Source organism: Crocodylus siamensis, chromosome 1 (genome assembly GCF_052110815.1).
Source record: "Crocodylus siamensis isolate JL-2025a chromosome 1, ASM5211081v1, whole genome shotgun sequence".
Lineage (NCBI taxonomy): Eukaryota > Metazoa > Chordata > Crocodylia > Crocodylidae > Crocodylus > Crocodylus siamensis.
The window spans coordinates 365816664-365833689 of NC_143395.1; the positions used below are offsets into that span (position 1 = coordinate 365816664).

General features: G+C 43.2%; 1 protein-coding gene across 7 annotated transcripts in view; it reads right to left on the bottom strand.

Moving 5' to 3' along the window:
• LOC149875002 (succinate--CoA ligase [ADP-forming] subunit beta, mitochondrial) overlaps positions 1-17026 on the bottom strand; it is a 55752-nt gene that overhangs the window by 8281 nt on the left and 30445 nt on the right. For all 7 annotated transcript variants that reach the window (XM_090025833.1, XM_090025855.1, XM_090025882.1 and 4 more), the window contains 4 exons: positions 13161-13260; positions 12789-12951; positions 3731-3859; positions 101-239 (listed from right to left, as the gene is read on the bottom strand). In XM_090025833.1, coding sequence (XP_089881959.1) covers positions 101-239; positions 3731-3859; positions 12789-12951; positions 13161-13260 — 531 coding nt within the window. The remainder of the gene's footprint in view (positions 1-100; positions 240-3730; positions 3860-12788; positions 12952-13160; positions 13261-17026) is intronic.

The following is a 17026-nucleotide window of genomic DNA, read 5'->3' on the forward strand; positions in this document are numbered from 1 at the left end:
AAAGGAAAATTTTAGCAGAGTTTCTGCACCAGACAATATGCTTTATGAAATGCCACATTAAAATTCCCCTTATGAGCATTAGTAAAGGAGGAAACTTTACCAATTCCTGAAGCATCTTCTACCATAGGGTTTATTTCTATCATGGTGGCATCATACATCAGAAAGAGATTATAAATCTTTATCATGTTTTCTGCTGCTTCCTCCACCAAGTTAGGGGGAAATCCCATTTTCTGGGCCAGCTGAAAGTAAAAGAAATAATGAGATCATTAAATTATTACAGTTCTGGCTACTGGACTTCTTAGCCTAGCGGGTAATTTTGTTTTGGCACAAGCATAATCTGTGGCTATAGACCTTCACTTGTCTTGAGTGAAAACTTCCATTTATGGGATTTATCTAGTTTAAAACACAAAAGTCTGCATTGCCCTACAAAGGCTAGCAAATTATATGTCACTTGTATTCAAGGGAAAGGGCCCTAGCAGGAGCAGGTGCATGCTGCAGATCAAAGCATGGCTGTGCAGGCAGTGTCACCAACAAGGATTCTGCTTCTTTGAGCATGGGATGTTGTTCCAAGAAGGATTGCTGGGAAGAGATGGTATCTAACTAACAGAGAGGGAAGAGCATCTTTACACACAAGTTCACCACCTTAGTGAAGAGGGCTTTAAACTATGTTCACCAGGGAATGGAGAAAAGCCCCGAGCTAAGTCAGGGAGTGGGGGACCTTGAGGAAGCAGAAGCAGGAGGGGACACAGCAGGAGAGGCTTCTTTTTTCCTGAAAAAGTAGGGCACCCGGCTAGTCACCTCAGGTGTCTGTACACAAATGCATGGAGCCTAGGAAACAGGCAGAAAGAACTGGAAGTCCTCACACAGTCAAGGAGTTATGATGCGATTGCAGTAACAGACTTGGTGGGATAGCTCACATGACTAGAGCACGGTCATGGATTGATACAGACTGTTCAGGAATGAGAGTCAGTGGAGGAGTTGCACTGTGTAAAAGAGCTGTACAACTGTCCAGAGCTCCAGTATGAAACTGGAGATAGGCCTGTTGAAAGTCTCTGGGTTAAGGCTACAGAGGAGAGTGACCAGGGTGTTGTTGTGGTGGGTGTCTGCTCTAGACCACCAGACCAGGAGGATGAGGTAGATAAGGCTTTCTGCAGACAACTAGTGCAATTTTCCAGACCACAGGCTCTGGTTTTCATGGGAGACTTCAATCACTCTGATATCTGATGGGAGTGCAATACAGCAATGCATAGGCAATCAAGTTTTTGGAAAGCACTGGAGACACCTCTCTGGTGCAAGCATTGGAGAAACCAACTAGGGCCCTACTGCTCACAAACAGGGAAGAATTGGTGGGGGATGTAGAATTGGATGGAAAGTTAGGCAGCAGCGACTACAAGATGACCGAGTTCAGGATCCTGACAAAAGGAAGAAAAGAGCATATGGACCCTGGACTTCAGAAAAGCAGACTTTGACACCATCAGGGAACTGAGGGGCAGGAACGCCTGGGAGGTCAGGAGTCCAGGAAAGCTGGTCATATTTTAAAGCAACCTTACTGAGGGTGCAGGAACAACCCATCCCAATGTGCAGGAAGAATAGCAAATGTGGCAAGTGACCAGCTTAGCTTAGCAAAGAACCCTTCAGTAAGTTTAAATACAAAAAGGAAGCTTACAAACGGAAGCCTGGACAAAGAATTTGCGAGGAGTATAAGAATATTGCTCAAGCATGCAGGGATGGCATCAGAAAGGCAGAAGAACAAATGGAGTTGCAGCTAGCAAGGGATGTGAACAGTAACAAGGATTTTTAAAAGCATGCTAGCAACAAGAGGAAGGTCAGGGAAAGTGTGGATCCTTTACTAAAGGCAGGAGGCAACCTTGTGACAGATGAGGAAAAGGCTGAAGTGCTCAATGCTGGTCTTTACAGGCAAGGTCAGCTCCCAAACTACTGCACCAGGCAACACAGTTGGGGGAGAAGCTGAGCAGTCCTCAGTGATGGAAAAAAACAGGTTAGGGACTATTTAGAAAAGATAAACAAACATGTACAAGTTCATGGGGCCAGATGCAATGCATTCAAGGGTGCCGAGGGAGTTGGCTGATGTGATTGCAGAGCCACTGGACATCATCTTTGAAAACTCATGGCAATTGGGGGAGGTCCCAGATGATTGGAAAAGAGCAAATATAGTACCCATCTTCAAGAAAGGGAAGAAGGAGAATTCAGGGAACTGAAGACTAGTCAGCCTCACCTCTCAGTCCCCAGAAAAATCAGGCAGGTCCTTGAATCCATTTCTAAGTACTTGAAGGAGAAGGCGATTAGGAACAGTCACCATGGATTCACCAAGGGCAAGTCATGCCTGACCAACCTGATTGCCTTCTATCATGAGATAACTGGCTCTGTGAATGTGGGGAATGCAGGGGACATAATACACCTTGATTCTAGCAAGGCTTTTGATACCATCTCCCACAATATTCCTGCATACTAGCTGAGAAAGTATGGGTTGAATGAACGGTGGACAGAAAGCTGGAAGAAATGTCAAGCTCAATGGGTAGTAGTCAATGGCTCAATATCTAGTAGGCAGCCAATATCAAGTGGAATGCCACAGGGGTGAGTCCTGGGACCAGTTTTGTTCAACATCTTCATTAACAATATGCAAGATGGGATGGAGTGCAGCCTCAGCAAGCACGTGGATGACACCAAGCTGGGGGGTGCGGTAGATACTCTAGAAGGTAGGGCTTAGGATTCAGAGTGACCTAGACAAATTGGAGGATTGGGCCAAAGGAAATCTCAAGAGGTTCAACAAGGGCAAGTGCAAAGTCCTGCACTTAGGACAGAAGAATCCTATGCACTGCTACAGCCTGGCTAAGCAGCAGCTCTGCACAGAAGGACCTGAGGGTTACAGTGGACAGTAAGATAGATGATATAAGTCACTACAGTGCCCTTACTGCCAAAATGGCCATCAGCATATGGGCTGCATTAGTAGAAGTGTTGCCAGGAGATCTAAGGAAGTAGTTATTCTACTCTATTCTGCACTGATAAGGCCACATCTGGAGTACTGTTGTCCCCATCCTTTCTATAGTGGGGGGCCCAAAACAGGACAAGTTGGAAAGAGTCTAACAGGAAGCAATGAAACTGGTTCAGGGGGTGGGGCACATGGACTTATGAAGACAGGCTGAGGGAATTAGGCTTATTTAGTCTGCGGGGGCGGGGGGGAGGTAGGGGTGCGGCAGACCAGATAGCAGCCTTTAACTACCTGAAGGGTGGTTCCAAAGAGGATGGAGCTAGACTCTTCTCAATTGGTGGTAGATGAGAAAACAAGAAGCAATGGTCTCAAGTTACAGCAAGGGAGGTTTAAGTTGGATATTAGGAAAAACTCTCACTTGGAGGGTGATGAAGCACTGGAACGGATTACCTAGAGAGGTGGTAGAGTCTCCACCCTTGGAGTTTAAGGCCCAGCTTGACAAAGCCCTGGCTGAAATGATCTGGTTGGGCCTGGTCCTGCTTTGAGCACAGGTTAGACTAGATGACCTCCCAAGGTCCCTTTCAACCCTAATTTTCTATAATTCTATATATGAACCTTAAGTTAAATTCCAACACAGGGTGCTAGATTTATAAACTGAAAGCTATATTATAATACCTAGCAAGAAATCAGCTTAGCAGGCTACATGTAAATATACTTAGTAAATTTTAGAAGAAGTGACACTCCCCTCTAAATGTTAATGTGAAAAAGTACTTCAAGTACCCTAACAGCTTGCTCCTTTTTGATGCCTTCCACAATATCAACAGGTTCCTTAATTATTGCATCAGGATTCTCTGCTGCAACATCTTCAATATTAACACCACCCTGAGAACTTCCTATTAGCACAGGACCCTAAAGAAAAAAAATACGTACACAAAAAGTTAAGTTTTATACCAATCAATATTTTAATTCTTTCCACAAATAAATTTCAAAAACCTCTTGTTCACAGTAGGACATTTTTGGTTTTGACACAGCATTAATTAAAGTTTGCTTTTACAAAATATCACCCTTGCACCCAGTATACTTATATAAGCTCTTTTTAATTGTATATATTTCAAGCTAGAACAGATCTAAACACTTGCATCAAAAGAAGCATTTTCTTTGTTAATTTCACTATTAATGGTGGAAGAACATACAGTACTGGCTTTACACTAGGATCAGAAAACACAGTTATGAACAGCCTATAGGTTGGTGACTTCTAGGAACATTGTTACTGAACTTGAACCACCTGTGTTTCCCTCCAAACTTAGATTTGCTCTCAGGTGCTCAGACACAGCAGGTCTGCACAGTCATTTACAATAATCCTGGTGCTTTATTCCTGTTCAGTGGGATCACAAGCCTTGAAATCTATATCCAGTTCTGAAAACTTATTACAGTCTTGGCAAAACATAGCTTGACTGTTCAGTGACTTCACTAATGATTAGGTCTCTGAAGAAGTACCAAGGACTCTGTGATCATGGAGAATGAACGACCCTTTGACCCTCTCTAGCTTGGACATGGTGCCTCACTTCAAACTTGACAACTGCTTCTACTGACAATCAGCTTTCACTGTCAAGTCACCGCACAGGCTGACCTGTTTCATGGATGCAGGTTTGCTGCTTGCTGAGCTACGAAAGCAGCACTTCTAAGAAGTACACAAAGACATAAAAATAAAAAAAAAAGACACTTTACAACTACTGACTACTGGTTGGTTGTCAGGAGGAATGCACTGCACCACCAAGCAGGTTTAGAAGAAAAGAAAAGGAACCTTGGTGTGTTAGAGGATTTTACTGCCGGGGAAAATAAAAGTCAAGGTTCTTCACCAGCTTTTTCATGGTTCTTCACCAGCTTTTTTATAACTGTGTACCAAGAACAGTCACAAACTACAAATATCTTTGAGATTCATTACAAATGTTCATTGCATTGAAGTTATTAGTTCTGTTAAGACACAGCAAAATAGGCCTTGCTATGGTGGGACACTCAGAAAAGTTGGTATGTTTTACATACAGGGATTTGAAATCATTCAATTACTGTATTTATGCAGAGTAGAAGATGTACCTCCAGTTGCAAAGAGGAGGAGTATCACCTCTCTGGACCGGCTTGAGATGCATCTTTGGATGTTTGACAAAGTATGGCTGGCCTTGCTGGCTGCGGTCTGGCACTGGCGGCTCATGTTCATCTTGGAGCCAGTAATGACTCCAAGATCCCTTTCTGCCTCTGTGCTTTCAAGAAGGGACCTCCCCAGCCTGTATGTATGCTGTGAATTCCTTCTCCCAAGGTGCATTTGTCTACATTGAACCCCATCCTATTCTTGTCTGCCCACTTCCGTAGTGTGTCTAAATCTGGTTGCAGCCTCTCCCTCTCCCTTCAAGTGTGTCCACCTCACTCCACATCTTAGTGTCATAAGCAAACTTGGACAGCGTGCTTTCCACTCCCTCATCCAAACCACTGATGAAGATGTTAAACAGTGTGAGCCCGAGGACCAAGCCCTGGGGTACCCCGCTGCTCACATCTTGCCAGTTTGAATACAACCCATCTACCACTACTCTCTGGGCACGCTCCATCAGCCAATTATTTACCCATCCAACTGTGCAGGCATCAATGCCAGTCACTTAATCTCTTGATGCAGATGGGGTGAGACACAGCGTCAAAGGCCTTCTTAAAGTCTATAAAGATGACATCCACAGCGACACCATCATCCAAGGATTTAGTTGCTTGGTCATAAAAGGCAATCAGGTTGGTCAGGCAGGACCTGCCTTTGATGAACCCATGCTGATTGCCCCTGAGCATGATCTCCCCTGCAGGCCCCCCACAGATGTGTTCCTTAATGATTCTCTCCAAGATCTTCCTAAGCACTGAGGTTAGGTTTACAGGCCTATAGTTACTTGGGCCTGCCTTCCTTCCTTTCTTGAAAATTGGGACCACATTAGCCAGTTTCCAATCCCCCGGCACCTGGCCAGATGACCATAAATGCTCATACAGCCGGGCCAAGGGCTCCGCAATGACCCCTGCCAGCTCCCTCAACACCCTCGGGTGGAGGGCATCTGGACCTGCAGATTTAAAAAATGTCTAGCCCTTCCAGAAGATCCCCAACTACATCTACACTGACTGAAGGCCTGACAGAGCTACCCCCAAGACTGTCCCTACCTCTGGTAGGTGGGATATCCTGGTTCCTTGTTCAAGAAAAGAGGCAAAGAAACTGTTTCTCCTCAGAAATCATGAGTTCCCTCAGCCTCTCCTCAGAAGTCCCGCATTCCAGGTTCCTAACCATGTTTGCTGACCTCTGCTGGACTCTCCAACTTGTCCACAACATTTTTGTAGTGGGGCACCCAAAACTGGGCACAGTACTCCAGATGTGAGCTCACCAGGGCCAAATAGAGATAAAGAATCACTTCCCTCAATCTGCTAGCAATGCTCCTACCAACGTAGTCCAGTATGTCATTAGCCTTCTTCACAACAAGGGCACGCTGTTGGCTCATATTCAGCTTACTGGTCACTGTATCTTCCAGGTCCTTTTCTGCAGAGCTCCTGCTTAGCCAGTCAGTCCCCAGCCCATACCGGTGCATGAGACTGTTCTGTCCTAAGTGCAGGGTTTAGCACTTGTCATTATTGAAATCAGTGAGATTTCTTTTGGTCCAATCTTCAATTTGTCAAGGTCTCTGTGAATCCTAATCCTACCCTCCAGTATATATACTATTCCCCACAGTGTGGTGTCACCTGCAAACTTGCTGAGAGTGCATGCCATCCCATCTTCCAGGTCACTGTTGAAGATACTGAGCAAAACCAGGCCCAGAACCAACCCTTGGGACACTCCACTTGATGCTAACTACCAACTAGACATTGAACCATTGATTACTACACACTTTGAATCCGAAGACCCTGTCAGTTTTCTATCTACGTTACAGTCCATTCACATTCATCCAATCCATACTTCTATAGCTTGCTTGCAAGAATTTTGTGGGAGACTATATAAAAAAATGTTGCTAAAGTCCAGATATATCACATCCACTGTTCTCCCCACATCCACAGAGCTGGTCATCTCATGATAGAAGGCAATCAGGTTGGACAGACATGTCTTGCCCTTGGTAAATCCATACCAACTGTTCCTAATCACCTTCTCCAACTGCTTAGAAATGGATTCCTTGAGGACCTGCTCCATGATTTTACCAGGGACTGAGTTGAAGCCAACAGGTCTGTAGTTCCCTAGATCCTCTTTCTTCCCTTTCTTCAAGATGGGCACTATATGTACCCTTTTCCAGTCAGCTGGGACCTCTCCCCATGGCCATGAGTTTTCAAACATATGGTCAGTAATTCTGCAATCACATCTGTCAGCTCGCCCAGTACTCTGGTGCATAACATCCACTCCCATGGACCTGCACGTCTGGCTTTTCTAAACAGTCCTTAACCTGTTCTTTTACCACTGTTAGCTGCTTACCTCCTCCCCCAACTGTGCTGCCAGGTGCAGTAGTTTGGGAGCTGACCTTGCCTGTGAAAACTGAGGTGAAAAGGTATTAAATACTTGAGCCTATTCCAAGTCATCTATCACTACGAGATCCAAGGATTCTTTGAGGACCCCCACCAGTAACAAACCAAAGCTTTCTCTAATATTTTTCTCGTTGCAAACGTACTTATAGAAACCCTTCTTGCTGTTACCCTTCACATCCTTTGGTAGTTGCAATTGCAGTTGAATTTCTGCCTTTCCGATTACAATATTGCATGCCCAAGCAATACTCTCATGTTCCTCCCTAGTTATTTAAGTTTCCACCTCTTGTAAGCATACTTTGTGTGTTTTACCTCACTGGTGAGTTCCCTGCTACCCAAGCTGGTTTTCTGCCTTATTTGTTAGTCTTCCTGTGCATAAGGATGGTTTGTTCCTGCCCCTTCAGTAAGGTTCCTTAAAAGTACATCCTGGTCTCCCGGACTCCTTTCACCCTCGAACTGGCCTCCTAGGGGATCCTACCCATCAGTTTCCTGAGAGATTCAAAGTCTAGCATCCTTACACTCCATCCTTCTTTTCCTCAAGATCCTGAACTTAATCATCTCATGGTCACTGCTGCCCAAGTTGCCATCCACTACTACAACTGCATTCCCCACCAATTCATCCCTGCTTATGAGCAGTAGGTCAAGAAGAACAGGGCCTCTAGCTGACCTCTCCAATGCTTAAACCAGGAAGTTGTCCCCAGCACTCTCCAGAAACTTCCTGGATTGCCTGTGCACTGCCCAGCAGATATCAAGGTGACTGCAGTCCCCCACAAGAACCAGGGCCTGTGATTGGGAAACTTCTGCTATCTGTTTGAAGAAAGCCTCCTCTCCCTCATCCTCCTAGTTTGGAGGTCTAGAGCACATACCCATCATGATGTTGTGCTTACTGCTCTCCCCCTCTGTCCCATACCCAGAGACTTGCAACAGGCCTATCTCCTGTTTCATACTGGAGCTCTGGACAATCATATAGCTCTTTTACACAGTGCAACTCCTCCTCTTCTCCCCTGCCTGTCCTTCCTGAAAAGTTTGCACTCATCCATGAGTCCTCCAGTCAAGCGAGCTATGCCACCAAGTCTGTTATTTCAATCGCATCATAGTTCCTCGACTGTGCAAGGCCTTCCAATTCTTCTCATTTGTTTCCCAGGCTCTTTGCATCCATGGAAGTAACCAGACAATTTCACTACTTCTCAGACAGAATAAGGCAACCTCACACTCCTTCCTGCTTGTGCTTCCTCCAGGGCACCCACTTCCCCAATTACCTCATGGCTTTGGTTTCAATCCACAAACTACTCAAAAATGTGCATTTTTCAGAAAAACACTAGTGATAATTTTTAGCACTGAATTAAATACACTGAGTTATGGGAAAATTAGCTATTGTAGCTGTGGGAGGATTCCTGTCCTAAGAATCCACAAAAGTAGGTAAGTTCATTGGCAAAACAACATTTCTCACTCCCCTCCACAAAACAAAAAATATCAAACAAGTTTTGTTCTATAAGAAATCGCATTGGAAGTATCTGAACAAGAACTGGGAAGTCATCTAGTTTAAGTCTATCATGGCAAGCAGTCCTCAAAGATGAACATTCTATTTTTTTTTTTTTTAAAGTAGAAAAATTTTAGGGGACAAAGTGCAATAACCATTTCCAGTGTCCTAATGCCACCTTGTGGTACACAGGAGGGGAACATGCTCAGTTTTACAACATAACAATTAAATTAAAAGGTTTAAGAGGACAAAAATGCCACATTTTAACTAAAACACACAAAAGGAAAGAACTGTTCCCTATTTTGGACAGGGATCAGGAAAAGCATTAAAAGTAGAAGGAATAAAATGTTAACCATTTATCAATTCATCCACTGGAATACATTTGCACAGAAACTACAAAGACTAGTACTCTCCCCCCACCACCCCCACAAAAAAAAAAAGTTATATCCTTGTAAGCTACAGGGAACTGCCTTAGAAAGATCACTGAACATACTCTCCGAAGACAAGTGTGTAGGCTAATAATATTGCTCTAACCAAAAGAGTTGCAAGAGCCAGGCTTTTCATCAAATGCTGGTCTTTAACCATGTGATTTGTGCTGCAAACCAATTTGGCTTGTAGATGGGCTTTTCTCTGTGGCTGTAGGAGACAGGATTACGAGCAATGGCCTCAAGCTGCAGAGCAAATTTAGGCTGGAGATTAGGAGGAACCTTCTGACTATGGGGGTAGGCCAAGCATTGGACCAAGTTCCCTAGAGAAGTGGTGTAATCTCCATCCCTGGAAGTTTTCAAGAACAGATTAGACAGACACTTGGCAGGATGATTTAGTTCAGGGGTGGGCTGGATGCGGCCTGCCAGGCCATTCTACCTGGCCTGTGGGGCCCCTGAAAAATTTAGAAAATAAATATTTATCTGCCCTGGGCTGCCTGTCACATGGTCCTCGATGGCTTGCCAAAACTCAGTAAGCAACCCTCCATCTGAAATAATTGCCCGCCCCTGATTTAGTCAGTGATCATGATCCTGCCTTGAGCAGGGGGCTGGACTAGGTGACCTCTTGAGGTCCCTTTTAGCCCTACTTTCCAATTATACTATGGCCTAGAAAAATAAATACCTTGAAAAACAAAATCTGTTCTGGTACATGCATCTGTCAAAGCCAGTCATAGAGGTTGTATAAACATGAGCTTCATTCCCCATGCCTACATACACACTGTTCCTAATATGTATTTGAATTATCACATGTATTAGGGCTACTGATAAATATCTTTTCCAAACAGTACAGCAGTCATAAAACTCACTCATTCAGTGGATTAGAACCTGAAGTATTGGGTGCATACGGGTGCCGTCATTTTTTGTTTGTTTAATACCTCTAAACTGCTTGCAGTCCATTAAGAGCATGGAAATCGCCCTTTTCCCCCTGGACATTCCCTATCATTAAGCAATACCAATTTATTTTTCATATAGAAAAACAGAATTATCAAGAATTATCAAACAATTATCTAATTATTCACTGTTTCATGAAGGTTATACAGACAACCTACTTAGAACAAAGGAAACAACAGCACATTTCTCAGTCAAGTGAAGAACTGGGCACCTATAAGCCCAGAATACAAATCACTTGTAAACACATTCTGGAAATTCTTCGCTTTGAATTAAATAGAAAACCCTAAGCAGTCTCAAATGCCTCAAAATCACAACTTAGGAAGACCTGAAGTAGAGATCCTCCAAATTAACTCATCCCTTCTTTGGGGGCTGACAATCCATCAGAAAGCTAAGGGTATGACTGAGTTAATTCCATACAGAGCACAATAAAGTTCAAGTCAAGTCTTTTCTTATTAATACAGTTTGGGAAGTTCTATAAGACTTCTCTTCACTACTGCCTAGAACCACAGTTTTAAAAACTGCAGGAGTGGAGAGAGAAAAATTACAGGACCCACTTCACTATCTTTTGAATATTTTGTCCAAAATGTATTTTATCACCAGCTATAAGCATGGGTCTATAAACCAGATTCAACAGATCAGTATTTAGGAATCAAGTTGCTTTATAAGTAGTTTTGCTTCAAATTGGAGGATTTAACTAAAAAAGTCTATTCGTGTCACCTTCCAGCATGCATTGGAGATAAACCTCTGGTCCCAAATCCATGTGCAGTTTACAGAGGGAAAAAAAGTGATGTAAGGAGACAGCTACATTGCCAAGTCAGGTGCACGGAGCCATCCTGTACCAGAAATCTAGTTATGTGCAAACTGTTGCATATTTTTAAAAGCAGAAGAAACTTGGGTTTAACAGAGACTGAAAAGGGCTAGGACTTCAGCACAGAAAGAAGGCTGGGGGGTCGGAATGAGACAGGTCTATAAAATCATGAAGGGTGTGCACCAAGTAAACACAGAACTATTGTTCCCCTACTCCTAGAAAACTAGAACTAGGGAACACCCACTAAAATTACAAGACAAGTTTAAAACTAAGAGAAAGTTTTCCGGTTTTTTTGTAACAGCATGTAATTAACTTGAAGAACTCATTACCACAAAAGGTTGTGGAGACAGCTAGTATAACCAGGTTCAAAATGGACTAGGTAAATTTGAAACGCTATATCCATTCATAGTTATTAGATGGAACAATCAAGAACGTATCCTCTGGCATCTCTAAATCAATGGTGTTGGGTGCCATGGAGGGTATAATGCAGGACAGACCACTCTAGATATACCCTGGTTGTATGCCTTCCCTTTAAAGCATCCACTCCCACCACTGTCTAAGAAAGGATACTGGGCTAGATAGATGACTAGTTTCATCTAGTACAGTACTTATGTTCTTCCAGTGACCTACCATAAGCAGTACTTCCTCATCCAGGGATCCTTAGCATTAAAGCATGCAGTGATCTGGAGGGACCTATGTGCTTCAAATCTTATCTCTGAGAAGGAATCAAATTCCAGTGACTGGCTTATTTAGAAGACAGTTTCTTTCTTCCCTTCAAACAGATCAGAGAAGGCACAGCAACATGTAGAAGAATTACCTTTCGATGGCCACCAGTGATTTTGCTACTGTGCAAGATTCTGGCAAAGTTTGTCCAAAATGCATGGAAATATGACAGCCCATTAAAATCAGTGTTACTTATTGAAATCCAGTGTAAAGGAAGAAAAAGAGCAGTAAAAATTAATTTATGCAGCAATACTGCATATGCAGATATCCTGGGGTAGTTATAGGCTACAATGCATCCTAGAGGTAAATACCATAGCAGCACTCACTGCTGCAGCTCCCCAGGGATATCCTGACTATATTTATTTTATATCCAAGTTAATTTATATCACTGTAAATAACACTAGTGTTAACATGCTGCAGGTCCAGGACCATAAATAAAACGTGAGATTTTTAACAGTTATTTTTTTCCTTTTTTTTTTTTTTTTTTTTTAAGTATACAGCCCTTCAAAATCTGGCCACCTCAGTTCTTGAATATGGATGTAGGAGCTTTCCTTTAGACACCCATTTAAGTCTTACTTCAAGTCTTTAGAAAAGGATGGCTGTAAAGTTACTTTGAATCTTGGTGATTAAGGGAAGTCAAGAAGTCTGACCAGCTCTCTTCCTCCTATGACAATCATACAATACACAGTACCTAAATGTTATGCTTTACAAATACAAAGCATTCCTTTGATTACACTGTGCTAGGCTGAGCTGCTTTTGCATTTAAAAAAAAAAAAAAGAAGCCATGCAGTCCTAGGTCATGCTAGCAAACAAAAGGTTGAGTTCATAAGTCTGTTTCAAATTACTAGACCATGTGAATAACAGCATTAATATTCTGCTGATCCCAAACATACTAAATTTGTTGTCAGAGCACTATTTTCTATGATTACTCACTTGAAATGACCTTTCCATTGTTATTGCAAAATAGTACTCTCTCCTGGGATATCTGCGCTCACAGATAAATACTTGATTGCATATCCTGCCCTTTTCTCCTGTCTGCTTGGTAAACAGCTTCTTCCCAATCATTTTGGAGGAGATATCTTTTGCTTCTTCAGGACTAGAATAAGAGAAGCTCAGGTGTGACAAGGGAAATGCTGGAACAACAAAAGTAGCTTACAAATAAATGTAACTAGCTTTTATAGTTCTACTTATAATGACAGCCATTTGTTACTGTGAATTAATAGTTCAGAGAACTACAAATTTCAGTCCACAATTGGACTGAAGATTTTTTCCCCATACAACTGATAACTTAGAAAAGCAACTTACGAAAAAACTATTTTCACTCCTCCTTTGAGGCCACCTTCAAATGTTCCTTTTCCTCTACCACCAGCTAAAACCTGTGCTTTTACCACAAGGTCCTTTGAACCTAGAATGAAAGAAACCCAAAATGTCAAACCGAAGCTCTTAAAAATATTTAGCGCTAGATAAAGTAACCAAGGCTACTTTCAGGTTTCTCCCTCTGCCCTAAAAACAGTAGACAAACATTCAAGAACCAGTGTAGCAAACACCAGAGGTGGGTTACTTGGCAAACTTGTTTCAAAATTAAAACAGCAAAACCAATTTCAGGCTGACGTGCAAACAGCCTCTAGATCACTAGCATTCAAAGACAATTAAAAACAAATATAAGACACGTCTGGATTTTGAAAATGCTGATCTTTGGTTTTAATGTACCAATATTCAGTCACTGACACAAGAGTGAGTTAATTAACATTTTCCTCTGGTCTCAGTACTTACTTTCTTTAAAAGACAATCAGGATGTAATTATGACTTCTCAAGTCATTATAGGTCAAGAGTTTCTTTTTAATACAAAAAGAAATAGTCACATGTATCCATCCTATCAGTTTTGCTAGTGAGGGCAGACAAGCAAAATATTTACTTAAAATTATCCTCTTTATCCTCCAAATGACAGTTACTTGCATAACCAAAAAAGGCCCAGCGAAACAGAGGACTTAAGCACATGCTTCATCGCTTTGCAGAAATCACAAAGAAGAAATCTATTGCATTTGGGGGAAGAATAAAATCATGATGAAGTGGGACATCCTATTGCGCTAAGAAGAAAAAGAAAATGTTGGATTAAATCATGCCTGACAAAGGAGAGCCCTGCTAGTAAAACATCAACAAAGTCTTATAAAATAACACTTGAAACATCTAGAGCAGCCAAGTTTGAGGGTTTTTATGAAAAATGTTTTCCAGATGAGTGGTCACTGACAAGGTAACTTCAATTATTTCTTTTAAACTGGCCTAAAGGAGAAAGCAGTTACAATGAATCACTCCAACTTCTGAGTCCACTCTAGAATTGTGCTGACTTATGCACAGCATTAAGATGTCTGAGAGCATAATTCATTTTCCTTTGTACTGCCATAAGTCAGGCCACTCCATGAATTTCTTCCCAGTGATTTCTGGGAAGACTCATTTGTGATTTCTAAAATGAATTATGAAAGGGCACTGCCAGCTTGAGGTACCCGAGTGGAACTAGTCTGGATCCACATAAAGTTATATAGGCATCACTAATCAGCTAATAACTCAAAATTAACTTGTACAATGAGCCACCCAATCTTAGTGTTCTCACATATACTCTCACTGCCCCTGCATGTGGGGACAAGACTAGAGGTGCACCGAAAGAGATTTTTGGGGCCAATATCAATAGCTGATATTTAAGGAGGCATATTGGCCAATACCAATATGATTTCCAATATAGCTGCCTCCAGCTTATAAATTTGGTGTGGTATAAGGGGAGGGGGCAGGGTCAGTTACTGCCCAGGCCATGGGGATGGCTCCTGCCACTGCCTGTATCCCCGTGGGGTGGGGGGGAGGGCCATCTGCCCTCCAGATCTGTGGAAGGTGGGGTGGGCTGCATGTGGCTCTTCTCTGCAGGGCCTGGGCTCAGAGCAGACACCGGCAGCACTGGGAAGATGCTGCATCCACCCCAAATTTCACCACCACTCTGCTCCCAGCCCCGCCTCAATGGCCTGCCTCCACCCACATGCTGGGAAGAGCCAGGGTGTCCTGGGCCGCTGGTGGCACTGGGAGCAGAGCGGTGGCAAAGTCTGAGGTGGATGCAGCATCTTCCTAGCACTGCTGGTGCATACCCTGAGCCCAACCCCCGCCAAGAAGAGCCCCATTCAGACCCGGCTGCAGCCCCCTCCCCCCATGCCCTCCCAGGGTGCAAGCAGCAGCAGGAGGAGCTGCCCTCCCCCTCCCCCACCGCATGAATTGCGTGGCTCTGCCTGGGCAGCACCTGCCCCCACCTCCTTCCTCACCTCAGGGGGCATTGATCTGCCACCCCCACACCCCTTCCCTCCTACCACACTGGACTTACCAGCTGGAGGCAGCTTTCCACACTGCCAGCTGTGCTCCTCGCTGCCTGAGTGCTGCGCTGCAGCTGAGCACAGCATGGGCATTTATCAGCCAAATTATCCAATACAGCCATTTTTCTTTATATTGGTATTGATCTGATGTCGGACCAATGTATCAGCACACCTCTAGACAAGACTTGAATAAAGGACAATGCTCAACTGACCTCTACAGTGAAGATATTAGAGCTAAACAGGATGGCTAAAAATCAACGATTTTTTAAAAATGAAGATAATCAGATTTTTATTTAAATAAGTTTTTTATTTAATCATACTTTGTTTTAAGATGCTTTAAAAAAAAAAAAAACACAAAACCTATGTAGAGTTTTTATTTAAGATATGTTAAAGCTCAATTATGGTGGCACTCCACCATGGCTGGGGGGGCTGGCCTCACCCCCCCACCCCACTCCTTCCCCCTCTGCCTCCAAGGAGAATAGAGTCCAACTTCATTGTTCATTCACAGAAATCTGTAGATATGTGAACATTGCAGTACTTCTGCTTTATGTACCAAAAATAGTTGTGCCAAAGTATATCACAATTTCCCTCTACCCACCGATTAGGTAAGGAAACAGTTCAAAGATGAAACAGTGGGGATAAATCAAAGTTTTTACTTGAACATAAATTAGGTTTCCTTTTCAGTACACCAATGCAAATTTTAGCTTTTGGCTAGAGGAAGCCACTTTTTTTTTGTTAAATGAGAAGACCCAGAACTTGCCAGACTATTTCCAAACAACAGGCTGAAATATAATGTACAGGCTTCAGTATTTTTTGTTTAAATGGCCCCTGATGAATATTTACTTTAGGATGCGATGTGATCTAACCCACGATTCTAACAATCACACCACCTGCCACACCTGTGTGATTTTGGGATCAGGGAGAAGATGCCAATTGCACCTTATTTTCTGGTGCAGGGGGAGTCCAGGACCATGAGTCTGGATTCCCCATGCAACAGCAAGATGAAGCCAAGGTGCCTATAATCAGTTGATCATCAATTAGAGCTGGGAACAAAACTGGTTCGCAACCACAGCCACCAAGCAGCTGATCAACAAAACCCCAGCTAGGAAGCACAGGGACCCTGGGACTGGACTGCAGCAGCTGAATGCCAGGTTCCCCTCACAATGGCAGCTATAAAACCATGTGTGCCACCCAGTTAAGTGGCCCACAGGGTTTAGACAGGTCCCCATGCACAAGGACCCAGGCACTGGCTGCTGCAGCCTAATACCAGACTCCCCATGCACCGGGAGCTATGAAACCATGTTTACCATCCAGCTGGGAAGCACAAAGGTTCTGGACAGATCTAGGTGCATAGGAAGTTTTATAGCTCCTGGTGCATAGAGGCAGCCTGATGCTGGGATTCCACTGGAATATTCCACATTTAATGTGGAATAACTTTGTGGCTTGTTTGTATCGCACCTTAAACTGACTTGCAAAATTTGGCCAGGTGACTATTAAATGCACAGTTAAACTGTTACTCACATCTTAAATGCAATGCATGTCAGGGGCTTATGAGAACAAGCAAAGGCAATAAAGGAAATTCTCAGTCTACTCTGTACTGTTCATTGGTCAAAAGTAACATTATTTCAAGACATTGGCAAATGAGGGTTTACACACACAAAATTACTTCATAAGACACAAGGAACTATAGGCCAGTGAGCCTAACTTCTGTTCCTGGACAACTGGTAAAACAATAATAAGAAGAAGAAGAATTGTTCAGCCCGTGGATGAACATGACTTGCTGGGGAGGAATCAACACGGCTTTGTCAAAGGGGGGAGGGGACC